Source organism: Narcine bancroftii, chromosome 5 (assembly GCF_036971445.1).
Source record: "Narcine bancroftii isolate sNarBan1 chromosome 5, sNarBan1.hap1, whole genome shotgun sequence".
Lineage (NCBI taxonomy): Eukaryota > Metazoa > Chordata > Chondrichthyes > Torpediniformes > Narcinidae > Narcine > Narcine bancroftii.
In genome coordinates, this window is record NC_091473.1 from 208,829,710 (window position 1) to 208,848,466 (window position 18,757).

At 45.3% G+C, this 18,757-nt stretch overlaps 1 protein-coding gene across 1 annotated transcript in view; it reads left to right on the forward strand.

The window, feature by feature from the left end:
• Nucleotides 1-18,757, forward strand: part of LOC138765497 (zinc finger protein 208-like) — a 64,139-nt gene that overhangs the window by 25,623 nt on the left and 19,759 nt on the right. The window contains exons 3-7 of the mRNA XM_069942525.1: nucleotides 12,106-12,319; nucleotides 13,991-14,196; nucleotides 14,959-15,098; nucleotides 16,250-16,437; nucleotides 16,603-16,872. Of these exons, the coding sequence (XP_069798626.1) occupies nucleotides 12,106-12,319; nucleotides 13,991-14,196; nucleotides 14,959-15,098; nucleotides 16,250-16,437; nucleotides 16,603-16,872 (1,018 nt within the window). The remainder of the gene's footprint in view (nucleotides 1-12,105; nucleotides 12,320-13,990; nucleotides 14,197-14,958; nucleotides 15,099-16,249; nucleotides 16,438-16,602; nucleotides 16,873-18,757) is intronic.

Sequence of the window (18,757 nt, forward strand, 5' to 3'; positions counted from 1 at the left end):
TATTGCTGCTGGTGTTTGTGGCCCTCTGGGCCTGTAACAACTGGCTGCATCAGCAAGTGCATTGAAGATGTCACCGAGATCAAATGCTTCAGAACCAGGGCTAACCATGCTTGGATGGAGAGGTCCGAGCACTTCTCACAGCTCTTGATGCTGCTTCAAGACAGAAGGAAAGATGGCATAAGATCAGCAAGGGCTGAACTCTCCCCATGCAATTCTTCATCAAGGCCTCAAGCCTGAAAAGTCGGTATATGTATTTTTATCTTTGCTCTATAAAGGACACTCTTTGACCTGCTGAGTTTCTCCAGCATTGTGTTTTTACTTCTGTCATTTAGTCCCTGCCACAGCTGTCATGGTTTTCCATTTTCATCCAGAATCTCCACTTCGGCTGGGAGATGGCTCTCTGTAGGTCATACTTGCTCCTGCTGTACTGTTCTGGATCTTCAGACTGAAATGCCTGTGATCTGGCTCTCAGCAGGTTCCAGATTTTATTGTTCATCCAGGACTTCTGGTTGGGGAAACCCCTGAAAGATTTGGTGGGGGACACACTTGTGCACAGGTGCTTTGATAAAGTCTGTAACAGCCCTGGTGTAATTCTCAGCTGAGTCCTTGAACACAGCCCAATTCACTGACTCAAGGAAGTCCTGCAACCATTCTTCAGCCACCTGCAACCCCCTTCTCACTGTCCTGATCTCTGAAGTGTCTCTTTTCAGGCTTTGTCTGTACAAAGGCAGAAGGAGCACAGCCAGGTGGTGAGCCTTGCCAAAGTGCGGACTCGGGAAAGAATGGTAGGCCTTCCTTATCCTGGTGTAGCAGTGATCAAGTGTGCTGGGACCTCAGCAGGTTAGATGCTGGTGTTAGATAGGCAGGGTTTTCTTGACACAGGACTAGTTAAAGTTGCCGACTAAGATTTGTAGTGCATTGGGTTGGACCGTCTCTTGTTTACTGACCACATAATGCAGCTCCACAAGTTCCTGCTTGTAATTAGTTGGAATCACTGATGAGAACTCTCGGGGTAGATCGCAGGGTCTGCTCAAATGCAATAGAGTGGGATATCAACATAATGCTAATGTCCGTGCAGAAGCCAGTATTAATGAAAAACTGCACACTGCCCCCTCTCTCTCTGCCAGAATCAGAGTTCTGTTGCTGTTCCTCTAATTTGCAAGCGCCCTTGGTTTGGCCGAGCATGAGGCCATAGACAGACATGTCAGTGTGGGAATGGTGTGTGGTATTAAAACTACAGTTGTGGCCTAGGGTTGAGGTGGGGACCCATTTCTACACCTTTCTCTGGCAGCTGATCCCACATGTGGACCACCCTCTGGGTGAAAATGTTTCCCCTCTTTAACCTCCTCTCTCTCACCTTGAACCTGCCCTGCACCCTGGATGGGTTCCAGAATCAAGAACACTGACCACCCCCATTATCCCAGCTCCAACCTCTGAGAACTCTCCCACCCTCAGCCTCCTCCTCTCATGGGGACCAAAACCCACCCAGTCCCATCTCTCTGTCGTTCAAGCTCCCCAGTCCCAAGGTCAGGGTGTGGAGAGCTGTATGTGTGATTTAGAGGGTGAAGATTTGAAAGGAATCTCAACACTGGGGGTGGTGGGTCTGTGGGATGACCTGTCAGAGTCTTGAGGACAATTACAGGGTTAACCGACATTCAGACCAGTACGTGGATGGGAAGTGGTTGGAGGGATCTGGGTGGAACGCAGGCAAGTTGACCACCATGGATGTTGGGCTAAATGGCCTGTTTCTGTGTGTGAGATTCCATGAGATAGAACAAAGAATATTTCAGCACAGTCCAGGCCTTTCGGCCCTCCATGTTATACTGGCCTATATAAACCTACTCAACAAATTAACCCCACCTGACCTCATACACAGAATCCTCTATTTTGCTTGCATTCTTTTGAATATCCCTATTCTACCAGCCTCTGGACCTCAGCAACGCAGTCCAGGTACCTACACAGTGTTTAAAAAGCATATCGATAATATCTCCCCCTACTGTCATATTAAAGAGATGTCCTCTGGTTTTTGCTACTGTCACCCAGAAAAAAGATGTTGAGTGTCCACACTATATATCTCTAATCATCTTGTAGACATCTGTTAGTCACCTTTCATTCTCTATCGCTCCAAAAAGAAAAGCCCCCTTGTTCCATTAACTTTGCTTCAGAATATCCTCAGGATCAGAATTAGAATCTGAATTTGTTGTCATGAGCAAGTCATAAAATTCAGTGTTTTGCGGAAGCATCACAGTGATATTATAACCCATCTTACGGCATTACTATAAATGAATAAAACAGTAGTGTACAAAAAGTCAGGCAGTGTCTTTGGATCATTGATCGTCCAGGAACCTGATGGCAGCAGGGAAGAAGCTGTCCTTGTGCTTCTGAGTGCTCGTCTTCAGACTCCTGTACCTTTTCCCCGATGGAAGCAGAATGAAGAGGGCATGGCCTGGGGGGTGGGTCCTTGAGGATAAAGGCTGCATTTTCAAGACACCGGCTCATCTAGATGTCACTCAATGATGGAGTGAATTCTGGTGCCTGTGATGTCGCAGGTCGGGTTAACAACCCTCTGGAGGTTATTCATTTGAGAGTTGGCGCCTCCATACCAGACAGTGATGCAACCGGCCTGAATGCTCACCATGGTTTTCCATATGGCATACCAAATCTCCTCAGACACCTCACAGAGCTTAGTGGCTGGTGAGCCTTCTTTGTGATTGCATCAACATGGAGGCTCCGGGACAGATCTTCGGAGATGTTGACATCCAGGAATTTGAAGTTCTTGATCCTCTTCATTACTGAGCCCTTGATGAGGACTGGGTTGAGTTTTCCTGACTTCCTTCTGAAGTCCACAATCATCATCTTGGTTTTGCTAACGTTGAGCACAAGGTTGTTGTCGTTACACTATTCAACGAGCTGATCGATCTCCCCCCTGTACACTTCCTCATTGCCATTTGTGATTTTGCCGACAGCTGTGGTATGTATATCAGCTCCTGTCTGAGCAGCAACTTGGATCCATTCTAATTTTCCTACCACAACAACAGGTCTATGGTAGGTATCATCTCACTGGCTCTGCACAAAGCCCTGGCACCTGGACAGCAAAGATGCAGATATCAGCTTGTTCTTTACCTATACAGATTAAAGAGGAGGAAGTGCTTGCTGTTAAAGCAAAAAAAGGTAGATAAATCCCCAGGGCCTGACAAGATATTCCCTCGGGCCTTGAGGGAGACGTGCAGAAATATTTAAAATGTCCTTAGCCATGGGTGTGGTGCCAGATGATTGGAGGTTAGCTCATGTTGTTCCATTGTTTAAAAAAGGGTCCAGAATTAACCCTGGAAATTATCAGCTGGTGAGCCTGACATCAGTAGAAAGTAAATTAATGGAGGGTGTTCTAAGAGACCAGATAAAAAATTATTTAGATAGCCAGGGACTGATTAGGAATAGTCAACATGGCTTTGTGAATGGTAGGTTGTGTTTAACCAATCTTAGAATTTTTCAAGGAGGTTACCAGGAAAGTTGATAAAGGAAAGGCTGTGGATGTTGTTTACATGGACTTTAGTAAGTTCTTTGACAAGGTCCCACATGGGAGGTTAGTCAGGAAGGTTCAGACATTAGGTATTCATGGTGAAATTGTGAACTAGATTCGACAATGGCTGGACAGGATAAACCAGAGAGTAGCGGTAGAAGATCACTAGTCCTGTGACTAGTGATGTGCCTCAGGGAACAGTGCAGGGACCATTGTTGTTTGTCATCTACATCAATGATCTGGAAAATTGGATCAGCAAGTTTGCAGATGCCACTAAGATTGGAGGTGTTGCAAGGAAGGCTTTCCAAGGGGTCTGGACCAGCTGGAAAAATGGGCTGAAAAATGGCGGATGGAATTTAATGCAGACAAGTGTGAGGACAAACCAAGGAGGGACATCCACGGTAAATGGTCAAGCACTGAGGAGTGAGGTAGAACAGAGGGAATAAAGGTGCATAATTCCCTGAAAGTTGTGTTGCAGGTGTAGCCTGCAAAAGAGAGCTTTTGGCACATTGGCCTTCATAAATCAAAGTACTGAGTACAGAAGTTGGGATGTTATATTGTATAAGAGATTGGTGAGGCCAAATTTGGAGTATTGTGTACAATTTTGGTCACTGAACTACAGGAAAGATATCAATAAGATAGGAAGAGTGCAGAGAAGATTTACTAGGATGTTGCCCGGACATCTGGAACTGAGTGATAGATTTATTCCCTGGAGCATAGAAAACTGAGGGGTGATTTGATAGAAGTATTTAAAATTATGAAGCGGAATAGAAATTGTAGATAGGCTTTTTCCACTGAGGGTGGGAGAGATACAGAGACAGAGAGGGGTCTCAGGGAGAGGAGTTGTTGGGGGTGGGGGGGTGCCTCAGGGAGACTGGGGTCTTGGTGAGTGGTTGATCTCGGAGAATGGTTGATCTCAGGAAGAGGTTGTTAGTAGGGAGAGTGTATTTTCAGGGGGAGGAGGAGGGGATCGGTGAGAGGAAGGGGTAAGTGAGAGGAAAAGGTGTCTCAGGGAAAGGGAGAGAGGGTGCACCAGCGCGCTCCTGACCCTGACCTCTTGGCCCACTGAAGCTGCCAGGGACCCCACGTGATGAGTGTGGTGTCTGCTGCCCTGGGGTGTAACCTCTCCCTCTTCCATCTGCCCACCACTCCCACCTACTACTTCATGGTGAGAACCCCACCAAACCTCTCAACCTCTCAACCCCTCCCTTTCCTCTCTCTCCTTATACCCCTCTCTCTCCCCTTTCTCTCCATTCCTTCTCCTCTCTTCCCTCCCTTCCTCTTTACTCTCTTCCTCCTCTTCTCCTCACCTCTTCTCTCATCCTTCTCTCCCCTCTTCCCCACTCCTTTTCCTCTCGCTTTCCCTCCCCCTCTCTATCCCTCTCTCTACCCTTCCCCCTCTCTTTCCCATTCTCTCCAGTCTCTCCTGCCACTCTCGCCCCTATCTTTCTCTCCCTCCCTCTCCCTCCCCTTCTCTCCACCCTCTCCCCTCGCTCTCTCCACCTTCTCTCTTTCCCCCTCTTCCTCTCTCCCCTCTCTCAACCCTCCTTCTCCCCTCCATCTCTTCCCCATCACCCTGTTCCCCTCTTTCCCCCTGTTTCACTCCCCTTTCTCTTGCCCCCTCTCTTCCTGCTTTCTGTCTATTGTGTGCAAACATCTGGTCTTGTAAACAGTATCCTAGTTATTCCCAGTTGAATGAGTTCCAGCCAATGCAGAAAGATTTGTAGCTCAGGGCGGAGGGGAGCAGAGAGAGTTGGGAGGGGGAGAGGGGAGAGGGGTTGAAAGCAGGAGAGGTGGGGAGAGGGTTGGAGAGAGAGGGAGGGGTGAGAGAAAAGGAAAGAGAGCGGTGAGAGAATGGGAAGAAAGGGGATTGGAGAGAGGGGGAGGGAGTAGGAGAAGATAGAGGGGGAAAGAGGGGAGCAAGGTTGTCTCCCTCTCACCTTCCCTCTTTCCTCATCACTCCTCTCTCTCTCTCTCTCCCTCACTCTCCCTTCTCTCCTCCCACCCGCTCCTCTCTCTCTCTACTTCTCCTCCACCCACCCCCCCATCTCTGTCAATTGTCTGCAAACATCTGGTTTTGAAAACAGCCTCCTGATTATTCCCGGTTGGATGACAGCCAACCAAAGCAGAGGGTTTTGTGAAAGTGGCAAGGGGAAGAGAGAGGGGGAGAGGTGGGGTGAGGTGGAGAGGTGGGGTGAGGTGGAGAGGTGGGGTGAGGTGAAGAGAATGGGGAGAGGGAAAAATAAAGTGGGGAGAGGGGAGAGAGTGGAGAAAGGAGGAGAAAGGGAGAATGAGATAGGGTCAGTGGAGAAGGGATTGAGAGGGGGAGAGTGAGAGAGGGGGTGAGAAAGTGCAGGGGAGAGGGGGTGGAAGGATTAGGGGAAAGGTTGTCTCACTTTCTGCCCTCTCTTTGCTCTCTTCCCCTCCCCTTTCCCCCTTCTCTCATCCCTCTCTCCCCCTCTCTCTCTCTCTCTCTCTCTCTTTCTCTCTCTCTGATCCTCTCCCCCTCTCTGTCTATTGCCTGCAAAGATCTGGTCTTGGAAAGTCTCCCAGTTATTCCCAGTTGGATGAGTTCCAGTCAATGCAGAGGGGTTAGTGTCTCAGTGTCCAGTAAAGGGAAGAGAGATAGGGAGGGAAATGGGAGAGCAAAGAGGAGAGAGAGCAGGGGAGAAAGATGTGGGCAGAGACACACTCTTAACTCCTCTCTCTTCCCTATCCTTCCCCTTGAAAACAGTCCTAGTTGGATGAGTTCCAGCCAATGCAGTGTTTTGTGTCAGGCCGAGGGGAGGGGAGGAGAGAGAGAGAGAGAGAGAGAGAGAGGGGAAGGGGAGAGAGGGAGTGAGAGAAAGAGAGAGGGGTGTGGAGAGAGAGAGAATAGAGAAGATATAAAGAGAGGGGATAGAGGAAGAAGAGGGAGGGAAGAGTGAAAAGGGAAAGTGGGTAGAGAGAAGGATGTGAAGGTTGCCTCTGTAATATACTGAGGAAACCTGGGACTTAATTATGTGAGAGCATGAATATTAACACTGTAAGAGCCACGTCACATTTGAGAGGGGAGCATGCGCGGTGAGCCACATTGTATCTATACGTGACCCATTAGTTGGATGTGAGTAAAGAAATGTGCGGTACAACACAGACACACCATGATGGCAGAGGTGGGATCGATCGAAACTCACACCATATAGAGAAAAACAATTGAAATAAACATGGAGAGTTGGAAACAAAGAAAAAGCACCATTATCTGATGACCAGGGCTGGAGAAGGAAATGGCTGCAACCACAGCAGCATCACACCCAGTCACAGACGGGGAAGCCAACTACATCATAGAGGCTTTCAAAAAGTTCTAGCAGAAGTGCAACCTGGATTTCAAATGTTTCCTCAAGGGAGTCACACCAGAGGAAAAGGTTAGTTACATCCTTCTTTGGACGGGGGAGCGAGGACTGCACCTGTTTAATAGCTGGGAGCTGGCTGAAGAGGAAGAAAATAACCCAGAAAGGATATTTGAAAAATGTTCCTCTCATCTGGAACCGCGATCCAACTAAAGGGATATGAATTGCAGGGATTAAAACAAAGAGCCTGATGTGTCAGTAGATAATTTCCTCACAAGGCAAAAGAATATTGCTGCGAAATGCAAGTTCAAAGAAATAGAGGAGAGAATAGTAGACCAACTAATTTGGGGAAGTGCTCATCCCGAAGTGCAGAAAGCTCTCATAGGAAAAGACAGCTTGAAAGTAGCAGATGCCCTAGACACAGCCTGGGCCTTTGAGGTCACTAGTAGGCAAATGCAATCCCTCTCCGTTCAGGCCAACACGCAGCACTGAGATAGAAGGGTTGATGCCCTAAAACGCACAGAGAAAACTGCAGACGACATCCCTTCGATGACCGCAAAAAATGTCCCGCGTAAGGTTCAAAGTGCAGGATCTGTGGGAAGGTCAATCACTGGGAAAAGATGTGTAGGTCTGACATGAAAAGAGAGAGATAAGAAGAATACAGAAGGAAAGTACATCACGTCAAGGGAAGCAACAGCAGTGACTCCGATTCACTGACGCTCTGCATTGAGACATCCAAGAAAGGGAAGGGAGGAAAAAGGGAATTGCACGCCACGATCCAAATTAAAAGAAACATTAGAAACAAACCAACAATATTCTATTTGAAAATAAAGTTCTTTGTGGTTGACGTCAATGGACCAGCGATCCTAGGCCTGAATAGTTGTCAGGAATTACAGCTAATTTCTGTAAACAATGAGATCAAGGAGAAGGAAATGGACATTCTGCTTGAACAATGCCCTCTGATCACAAACAAGGTCAAGCCCATGGACATGTACCCTAAATGCTTTGATTACACAGTACCATAAATGCTTTGGAAATTTCAAATACCATATATCCATGGACCCAGAATGCAAACCAATAACCCATGCTCCACGGAAGGTGCCAATAGAGCTGAAACAAAGGAGCTCGAAGAAATGGAAGAAAAATGAATGATAGCGAAAGTGGTCGAGCCAACTGACTGGGTGAATTCCACCGTAATAAAGGAAAAACCGAATGGCTGCCTGAGGACATGTCTGGATCTCAAAGCAATCAAAAGAGGCTGGAAGACATCACTTCTGAACGAGCGGTTGCAAAATCTTTAGCAAACTAGATGCAAAGAATGGATATTGGAACATGAAGCTGGATGAAGTATTGACACTGCTCAAGTTCCTGTGACAACCTTTTGGCCGAAAGGTGAGCCAAGATGTCTTCCAGCAAAAGACAGATGAGACCTACAGGGGATGCAAGGGCAGTGTCGGTATCACAGACAACATCCAGGTCTTTGGTGGAGATGGGAAGACCCATGATCTTCACGTACACGAAGCCATAGAGAGAACAAGAGGGGCCGGCATCAAACTCATGTGGACAAATGCATCAATAAGGAGAAGGAGAGCCAATCCTTCAGAATGGTGTATGCACCTGATGGGGTCAGGCCAAGCCCAGAGAAGGTAACAGCCAGTGCTGAAATGGACCACCCAAAGGACATAAAGGAACTAAGAAGCTTCCTTGGCCTGGTCCAGTACATTAGGGTTAGGGTTAGACTACACATGTCAGACCACACAGACAACCTCAGAGAGTTGCTTAAAGAGGATGTAGAGTTTCAGTGGTCACCACTGCATCAAAGAAATTTCGACAAGATTAGGGAAGTGGTCTGCAGGGAAACAGAACTGAGCTACTATGACTGAAAAAAAGCCGTTACATTACATGTAGATGCTTCCATCAGAGGCCTCGTGGCAGGATTGGTGCAGGAAGGAAAACCGATAGCCTTTGTCTCAAAAGCCCTGACAACAGCAGAGACCCAACATGCCAATATCGAAAGGGAGCTGTTGGCAGTGGTTTAGGGATGTGAAAAATTCAGTTTGTGGTAGAGAGTGATGATCGTCCACTGGAACACATGCAGAAAAAGAACCTCAGCAAGGCACCAGCCAGATTACAGAGGTTACTCCTCTGGCTCCAATGTTATGACTTCACCTTGAAGAAAAGGCCAGGGAAGGAAATGGTGCTTGCCGATGCCTTGTCACGTCTTTCCCCAAATGAAAAATATGAAATGAAAGACATGGAGATCAAGGTACATCACCTCATTCGTGTGACCAATAACAAACTAAGCCTGATTAAAGAAGAGACCACAAAGGACGGGGTGCTGCAGCTGCTCTCGCAACAGGTGATACAGGGATGGCCAGAAAGAATAAAACAGGCAAAGGCTTCAATATATCAGTATTGGTCTATCAGGAACGGCATATCCCTGGAGAGCGGGGTACTGCTGGCAGGGTCTTGGCTGATAATACCAGAGGTAATGCAAAAAGAAATTCTCCAGAAAATACACCAAGGCCACATGGGAATGGAGAAATGCAAACTCAGAGCAAAATTGGCAGTTTGTTGGAAAGGCGTGTATAAGGACATCGAAAACATGGTGGCATGCCAGAAATACACAACAAAAGGAAGAGATGATTCTCTCTAAAATACCCGCCAGGCCACGGCACAGAGTGGGAGCAGACCTATTCACAGAAAACCAGGAGAGGCATCTCATTGTGTCCTACTCCTGCTCCAAATTCCCCTTCATCAGGAAAGTGAAGGACCTGAGAGCACCAACCATCACTGCTTCAGTACGAATGCTCTTCACGGAACAGGGGAGACTTGAACAGGTGATATGTGACCATGGGACCCAATTCACATGGCGTGAATTCAGAGAAATAGCTGCAGAATATGGGTTCACCATCACTACATCATCACCATATCACCCCAAGAGGCATGGGATAATTGAGAGGCAGGTACAGACAATTAAACACACTCTCACCAAGTGTCAAGAGACAAAGGAAGACCCTCACCTTGCTCTTCAGTCACTGCGAGCAACACCCTTCAGGGTCGACGTGACGTCCCCAGCAGAGCTTCTGATGAGCAGAAAGTACAAGACGACCCTGCCAAGCAAAATCTGTCCAGCAGACGACCGAGAGGAAATAAGTACAAAATTGACTAACATACAAGAGGGAAGTCATCAACATTACAACAAACATGACCAGAACTCTTCACAGGGCAGCATGTGCATGTTCCAGAGCCAGTGATTAAAAACCTAGAGTCCAGCAAAGATTGTTAGAAAAGCTGAGACGCCAAGGTCATACATCATTGAGATAGAATCTGGCCGGCAGCTGAGATGAAGCAGGACCCACATTCGCCCAACACCAGATCAGACACAGAAAGCACCAGAAGCATCAACAGCTTCTGAGGGATCTCGAGGTGAAACCCCAACCAACAACATTGCAATGACTGCACAGTGAGCAGCGGGAGAAGGACAGAACCAAACAGTCATTACAAGGTCTACGAGGTGGAGAAGCAACGATTCCACTGAAGAAAATATAGAACCGCAAATGTGTAAATGGAAGAGTTAATACTTAATTGGAATTGCAGATAAAGAAGGAGTAATGATTTATTTTAAGAAATCTTAAATTTTAATACATTTAAAAAATCTTAAATTTTAATACATTTAAAAAATCTTAATTTTATTTTAAGAAGGGGTGATGTTATACACTGAGGAAACCTGTGACTATTTTATGGTGCGGCATGGACACTAACACCACATCACACTTGAGATTGGTGCATACGCGGTGAGACACATTGTATCTATATGCGACCCAGTAGCTGGATGCAAGTAAAGAAACGTGCTGTTAAATTTGCAAGCCTTTCTAGTGTTTACTCGATGGTACAACCCGGATGCAACAGCAGGGAAGGGGGTGGGAGCTGCAGGAAAGGAGACAGAAAGATGAGAGAAAGATAGACTTGGAAAAGGGGTTTTGTGGAAATTGGAAGTCAATGTTCATGCCGTCTGGTTGGAGGCTGGCGAGACGGGAATATATGGTGTTGTCCTTCCAGTTTGTGGGTGGTGTTGATGATTGGGGTCCAGATTGTTGTTCTGATGGGGTTTTACTTGTATGATAATAAACTTCCATTGTCATCATTCACAGTGTCTCTGTGGAATAGGTGGGGATTGGGGATGGAGCCTGGGAACAGGTTTCGGAACCGGGAAGGTTCAGTATTGGAAGGTTGGCGATGTGTCTCTAGTGTTGTATGTGTGTGGGAAGGGTGGTTGGTGGGTGTGGGGGTGGGGGGAGGTGTCAGGGGCTGCTGGGTGCTTTTTGAAGGGGAGGATGCTTGTGTTTCTATGGTCTGGGGACAGTGTCTGATTGTGGCTGGAAGCACAAAGACCTGGAGAGTTTCTGTGGTGCCTGGATCTGTAGAAATATTTATAATTAAATATTTCCCACCCCGACCAAACTCTCTTCAGCAGAAGTTTGACATCACACATCATCAGGTTCAAGGACAGTTTATTTCCCACCATCATCAGACTCGTGAACAAACCCCCAAATTATGATGCCTTTGCCCCAAATCAACTGATCCTTCTGTATCTCTGCACTTTGCACTCATGCACTGTGTCTTGTTGTACTATGAACGAGATGTCTATTTGTTCACTGAACGTTCCTTTTGGGATTTATGTGACAATAAAATTGAACAAATTAGACCCTGTATTTATCCCTTGGGTAAATGGACAGGCAATGTTTCAGGTCGGAACCCTTTCCTGAGAATGAGGGATAGGGGAAGAGGAAAGAGAGAAAGCACGGGAAGGGGTGGGAAGGGGTAACTGACAAATCTTTTACTTTTCTTCCAACAGGGTGTCTCAGAAGTGGGAAACTCACTTCTGCTGACACATTTCACGGGGTCACAAGTTGTCTGAGACAATGGTCCATCCCAGAATACTGGAGTTCTCTGCTTTCTCCCAAACATTCTGCCTGGATCCTCCCCAGATTGTCTGGATCGTTCCCATTCTGATGTTAGTTTATATCTGGAAGGAGATTAAACAAGACCAAAACTCCACAAAGTGATCGCAACTAATTTATTAACCACAGGAAAACATTTAACAAAAAGCAAAACAACGAACCTCTGGCCCTTCAGCCCATCGGGGACTCAACTTGAATGCTGGCTGAACAGTGGGGGTGGGGGAAGGGACGGGGATGGCATTTCCTTTGCAAAGACTGTGCTGGTGGCAGGAGTTCAGTCATATCTGTGTGCCAGGGGAAGTCAAAGCTCCAGATGGTGGGGGAAGGATGGAGCACCACGCACACAGACCTGGACTCTGACCTCTTCCACTGCAAAGCCGAACCTTGCAGAGCAGACTCACAAAGATCGAGTCGCTTGGGTAAAACAGGACAATCTGCAGATGCTGTGTTCGATGCAGAACCGCAAGAGCGTTGGAGAAACTCAGCAGGTCACGCAGCATTCACAGGAAGTAAGAGGCAGTTGACGATCCAGGATGGAGTCCTTCATCAGTCATGCCAAAAATCAGGCAGATACCCAAATTAAAAAGAAGTGGTAGGGGAGGGGGAAGGAGGAGGAGCACAGGATGACAAGTAAGAGGTGATAGGTGGGGGTGGGGAGAAGAGTAAGAAGCTGAGAAGTGATTGGGGGGGGGGAGGAGAGACGCTAAGAAGGAGGAGGAAAGGAGATGGGGGGGTGGAGCAGGGAAGAGGGTTAAAGGAAATTGGAGGTCGATGTTAATGCCATTCAGTTGGAGAGGGCTGAGATGGAATACAAGGTGCTGTTCCTCCATTTTGTTGGTGTCCTTGGTTTTGTTAAAAATAGAAGTACCTTAACAGAAATTGCTCGAGACAAAAATTGAGAACAAAGAACATTTATTTTACAACAATGCAAAGTTGGGTGCTTCCCCTTACCCTGGGAATACACACATACACTGGGGCTCACCCAACTTTTATACAGTTTATCTCAGTATAGGAATACCCCCCCCCCCCCCTTACATTCTTCTGTCTCCTGGAGAGGTTTGGCATAGGAAATCCTGCCTGCCTACGTGCTGTTTCTGTGCACTTGGAGGACCAGGGGTATCCTGTCGGTGTCTTCTCATGTCATTATCCTCATTGTCCTTATTTACAACCTTGCCCTTGTCCCCATTCACACCTTTCCGACTCTCAGGGCTACAGTCTCTTGATATGCAGAGTTCGCTAATTCTGTCTAGTTACTAATTTAATATGCATAACTTGATAAATCTGTGTAAGGCTTACTAATTATAAATGTAGAACTTGGTACTTCTGTCTAGGGCTAGGAGACCCTTATCTCATTCATACTAACTCTACTTCCTATCTTTGGCTTGGCTTCGCGGACGAAGATTTATGGAGGGGGTAAATGTCCACGTCAGCTGCAGGCTCGTTTGTGGCTGACAAGTCCGATGCGGGACAGGCAGACACGGTTGCAGCGGTTGCAGGGGAAAATTGGTTGGTTGGGGTTGGGTGTTGGGTTTTTCCTCCTTTGCCTTTTGTCAGTGAGGTGGGCTCTGCGGTCTTCTTCAAAGGAGGTTGCTGCCCGCCAAACTGTGAGGCGCCAAGATGCACGGTTTGAGGCGATATCAGTCTAAAGGCTAGGAGATTCTTATCTTACTCAGACTGATTCGGCTTCCTGCATTCTAATATCCATGTCTCATGCTGTTTGTACTGGCTTCATTCATTTACTCATGTATCAATTTTAGTTTCTTCATTTTCATAATTTTACATCAGTTGTACTCATCTCTCACAGTTTGATGGTGCATGAGGCCATAGACAGACACGTCAGTGCGGGAATGGTGTGCGGTATTAAAACCACAGTTGCAGCCTGGGATTGAGGTGGGGATCTACCTGCAGCTTTCTCTGGCAGCTGATGGAGATGCAGAATGTTGCCTCTCTGGTTCCTCTTAATCACCCCCCCTCCCCAGCTCACATTGAACCTGTACCCTGGATGAGTTCAGGAATCATCTACCTTAGGGGAGAACACTGTGACCACCCCCCCCCCATCCAAGCTGCCCACAACCTTTGAATAGTACTCCCACCCTCAGCCTCTTAAGACCCTCTCACAGGGATTAAAAAACCCAGCCAGTCTACGGATGCCATCTAACTGGTTCTACATAAAGCCCTAGAACACCTGGATGGCAAAGGCTCAACCATCAAGATGCTCTTTGTTGACTACAGTTCAGTACTAAACACCGTCATCCCCTCAAAACTGATCAGCAAACTCCGAGATGTGAGGGGCGACCCGTTGTACCTACAGAGAAGTAGCCTGCGAGGCTGGCTCCACCTACTCCCTGCCAATCACCAGCCCCATATAAAGGCTCACTCTGGCAGAGTACACGGAGCCAGAAGGGGTGCAGAACTTTGTGTGCAAGTTTTAAGCTAATTAAGGCCAGTGGGCTGATATCGCCTCAAACTGTGCATCTTGGCGCCTCACAGTTCGGCGGGCAGCAACCTCCTTTGAAGAAGACCGCAGAGTCCACCTCACTGACAAAAGGCAAAGGAGGAAAAACCCAACACCCAACCCCAACCAACCAATTTTCCGCTGCAACCGTGTCTGCCTGTCCCGTATCGGACTTGTCAGCCACAAACGAGCCTGCAGCTGACGTGGACATTTACCCCCTCCATAAATCTTCGTCCGCGAAGCCAAGCCAAAGAGTGCATCTCAGTGGTCCAACCAGAGTTTTATAGAGCTGCAACAATGTAAACCTCTGGCTTCCCTTCCCTTCCCTTCCCTTTTTTTTTAACCACTTTGGTAGTTTATTTTTAAATTGCTTCTCAATGGGCTAAGTTGTCCATTCACGGAAAAAAAAAAATAAATAATATTCAAACTGCATAACCTGCTTTTGTGTGACTGAAGGGAAATCTTTCTGAGCAGTTCCTTGGATAGCATTGGAAGTCATCTTGGATAGGGTTTCCTTCAATATAGATAATTTCATCTCTGGGTTGAGCTCATCCATCTTCTGAAAGTCATATCTCTTGGCCCACCAGCTGCCCACTAAATGATCTGCTGACCTGACACATCCAAACTTCATAATCCCACAACTAGTTTCCTCCAATCCCCTTTGGCATCAACAGTCTCTATCCTCTGATTTAGATCCTGAACCACCAAATCCTCACCATCTCCAGCAACTTTGCAAAAAATACTTCCAAGAGGATCCTTACAAGTAAAATCACCACCAGATCAATGATTTGTCACAGCTTACATTGCATTCACTCTGAGGAACATCATTGCAGGTATACTCCTTTCAAAGCTGCTTCAGATGGAAATCATAGGGAACAAATCTGAAGTCATTTAGCTCCTGACACATGCTCAAATATTTCATAGCCTAGAACAGTAAAATCCCAGTATCTTGTACCTATGGTGTTTGGCAGACACTGGACAAGTGAATTTTCCGGTTGCTTGAGATTGCATGTTGTGTGATTGTCGAACTGACCGCTGGGGGTGCCAATTTTAAACTTTGGCATTTTTTACCTATTTATTTTCCACAATTTATTTTTAACCAATCGTTTGAATTCTGAAGAACAGGGATTTTATTGTCATTACTTAATTGTTGTTGCTATTGTTAGATGTTCTTGTAAATGTGGTAACCAATTTGTGCACAAAATGGTCTCTCAATCAGCAAGAGATTTCTTCATGAGTGCAAATGGTACCCAATATAGTGAGTGCATCAAGTTATAGCTTTACAGCACAGAAACATGCCCTTGAGCCCAACTTTTTCATGTGGACCAAGCTGTCTAAATAATTCCATATTCCTCTAAGCCTTTCTGAATCACATTATGTCTAAATGTACTTTTAACAATGATATTGTAACCACCTTTACCATTTCCTCTAGTAGCTCATTCCACAAACCCACTGTGATAGTACAGATCTATCACCAATCTATATAGTGTATATAGTTACAGCATCTAGACTGTGCTTACAGCGATTGGCTGAGAGCTAAGCCACACCTACTGTCTGGGCCTTAAAGGGTTGTGCCCCTAGCCAGGTCGGATCATTCCGGACTGGTCGGCCACCTGTGAAGAGCTCCTGACTTTTGCTAATAAAAGCCTTGGTTTGGATCAACAAGTCTTTGGTTCTTTTGACGAGCTCTACAATTTTATTAGCAAAAAGAAAAAAGAATTTTTTTTGAAAGGGATGGAGCGTTTAACTCAGCCAGAAAAACTTGATATCGACCCACAGTCAGCTACAGCCTTCAAAGCCTTTAAGTTCTGGCTGCTGAACTTTGAAAACTTCCTGAGATTCATTCAGGTAGATGAGGATAACCAGCGTCTAATAGCATTGCTGTCTATGGTGTCCTTGAGAGTCTACGAGACATCCAGGATGAGACCACTTACACCGCAGCCATAAAGGTACTGAAAGAACTGTATGATCAACCGGTGAACAGAGTTCATGCCCGGCTCGTGCTTGCGTCGAGAAAGCAACAGCCCGACGAGTCCAGCAGGACATATTTACAAGTAGTAAAGGTGTTGGGCAAGGACTGTAATTGTGTGTTCAAAACTGTTGCCGAGATCACAAACGATCTCGTCTGGGTTGCCTATGTGGCCGGGCTCCGATCGAACGAAGTGAGGCTGCGTTTGCTCGAACAAGGGGTAGAAAAACTAGAGGACGTGGCCCGGATTGCAATCACAATGGAGGATGCAGCCTTAAAGTCCAACGAGTTCTCTAGGGACTGGACCCCTCGTTCTGATGTGAGTAGAGTGCCCTTCTACCCTACCACCCCCCCCCACACCCAAAAAGCGCTCCAACGCTGCCTGGGCCTTTTCTCGTATTACGCCCAATGGGTTCCAGACTACGCCGACAATGCGCGTCCTCTTATCGAGACCACCTCCTTTCCCCTCTCGACCGAAGCTAGAGCGGCTTTCGATCGAATCAAATCCGACATCGCCGCTGCGACGCTGCACGCGATCGATGAGTCTGTCCTGTTTCAAGTCGAGAACGATGCATCCACCTTGAACCAGGCCGGTCGGCCTGTAGCCTTCTTCTCCAGAATCCTACAGGGTCCAGAGAGTAGACACTCCTCTTTTTTTAAAATTTTTTTTATTTTTCACACTATAAACCATATTGATCAAGATACATATATTTTCCTTCTTAAATACATACAGTGTCCTTTTCTCCCCCTTCCCGCCTCCCCTCCCTCCCTCCCTCACCTCCCCTCCCATTTATTTAAAGTTCAGAATATAATATACATTAAATCCGTCAAACAATTTTGTCACTCAATAAAAATAAACAAGAAATTCCACTGAGTCAGTTCTTTTCATTCTTTTCACCTTCTGTCATTTTAGGTGGAAGATGTCTACAGTAGGTTTTCTCTATTGTGTTTCATGTATGGCTCCCATATTTGTTCAAATATTGTAATGTTATTTCTTAAATTATAGGTTATTTTTTCTAATGCAATACATTTATTCATTTCTATATTCCATTGTTGTATTCTCAAGTTATCTTCTAATTTCCAGGTTGTCATAATACATTTTTTTGCTACAGCTATTGCTATCATAACAATTCTTTTTTGTGCTCCATCCAACTCAAATCCAAATTCTTTGTTTTTTATGTTACTTAGGAGGATCTCTGGGTTTTTTGGTATATTGATTTTTGTGATTTTATTTAATATCTGGTTTAGATCTTCCCAAAATTTTTTCACTTTCTCACATGTCCAAATTGCATGAATTGTTGTTCCCATTTCCTTTTTACAGCGAAAACATCTGTCAGATACTGTTGGGTCCCATTTATTTAACTTTTGAGGTGTAATGTATAGCCTATGTATCCAGTTATATTGTATCATACGTAACCTCGTGTTTCTTGTATTTCTCATAGTTCCTGAGCGTAACTTCTCCCATGTTTTATTCTTTATCTTTATGTTTAGATCTTGTTCCCATTTTTGTTTAGTTTTACCATTTGTTTCCTCGTTCTCCTTTTCTTGTAATTTAATATACATGTTTGTTATAAATGTTTTGATTATCATTGTGTCTGTAATCACATATTCAAAATTACTTCCCTCTGGTAACCTCAGACTGCCTCCCAATTTGTCCTTCAAGTAGGATTTCAGTTGGTAGTATGCCAACACTGTATCGTGAGTTATATTATATTTATCCTTCATTTGTTCAAAGGATAATAATTTATTTCCCAAAAAAAATTTCTATTCTTTTGATCCTTTTTTCTCCCATTCTCTAAAAGAAAGGTTATCTATTGTAAAAGGGATTAGCTGATTTTGCATCGGTATTAGTTTTGGTAGCTGGTAATTTGTTTTATTCCTTTCTACATGAATCTTCTTCCACATGTTGAGCAGATGATGCAATACTGGAGAATTCCTACGTTGTACCAATTTTTCGACCAATTAATATAATATATGTTCAGGTATCTTCTCCCCTATTTTATCTAATTCTAATCTAGTCCAATCTGACTTTTTCCTTGTTTGATAAAAATCTGATAGGTATTTTAATTGTGCGGCTCTATAATAATTTTTAAAGTTTGGCAGTTGTAAGCCTCCTTGTTTATACCATTCTGTTAATTTATCTAGTGCTATCCTCGGTTTCCCCCCTTTCCATAAAAAATTCCTGATTATTTTCTTTAACTCCTTGAAGAATTTCTCTGTTAAGCATATTGGTAATGTCTGAAATAGGTATTGTATCCTTGGGAAAATGTTCATTTTATTACAGTTTATCCTTCCTATCAGTGTTAGTGGTAAGTCTTTCCAATTCTCTAAGTCATCCTGTAATTTTTTCATTTGTGGATAATAATTGAATTTATATAGATGGCTGAGGTTTTTATTTATTTGTATACCTAGGTATCGCATTGCTTGCTTTTGCCATCTGAATGGTGATTCTTTCTTAAATTTTGAGAAATCTGCATTATTCATTGGCATTGCTTCACTTTTATTTGTGTTAATCTTGTACCC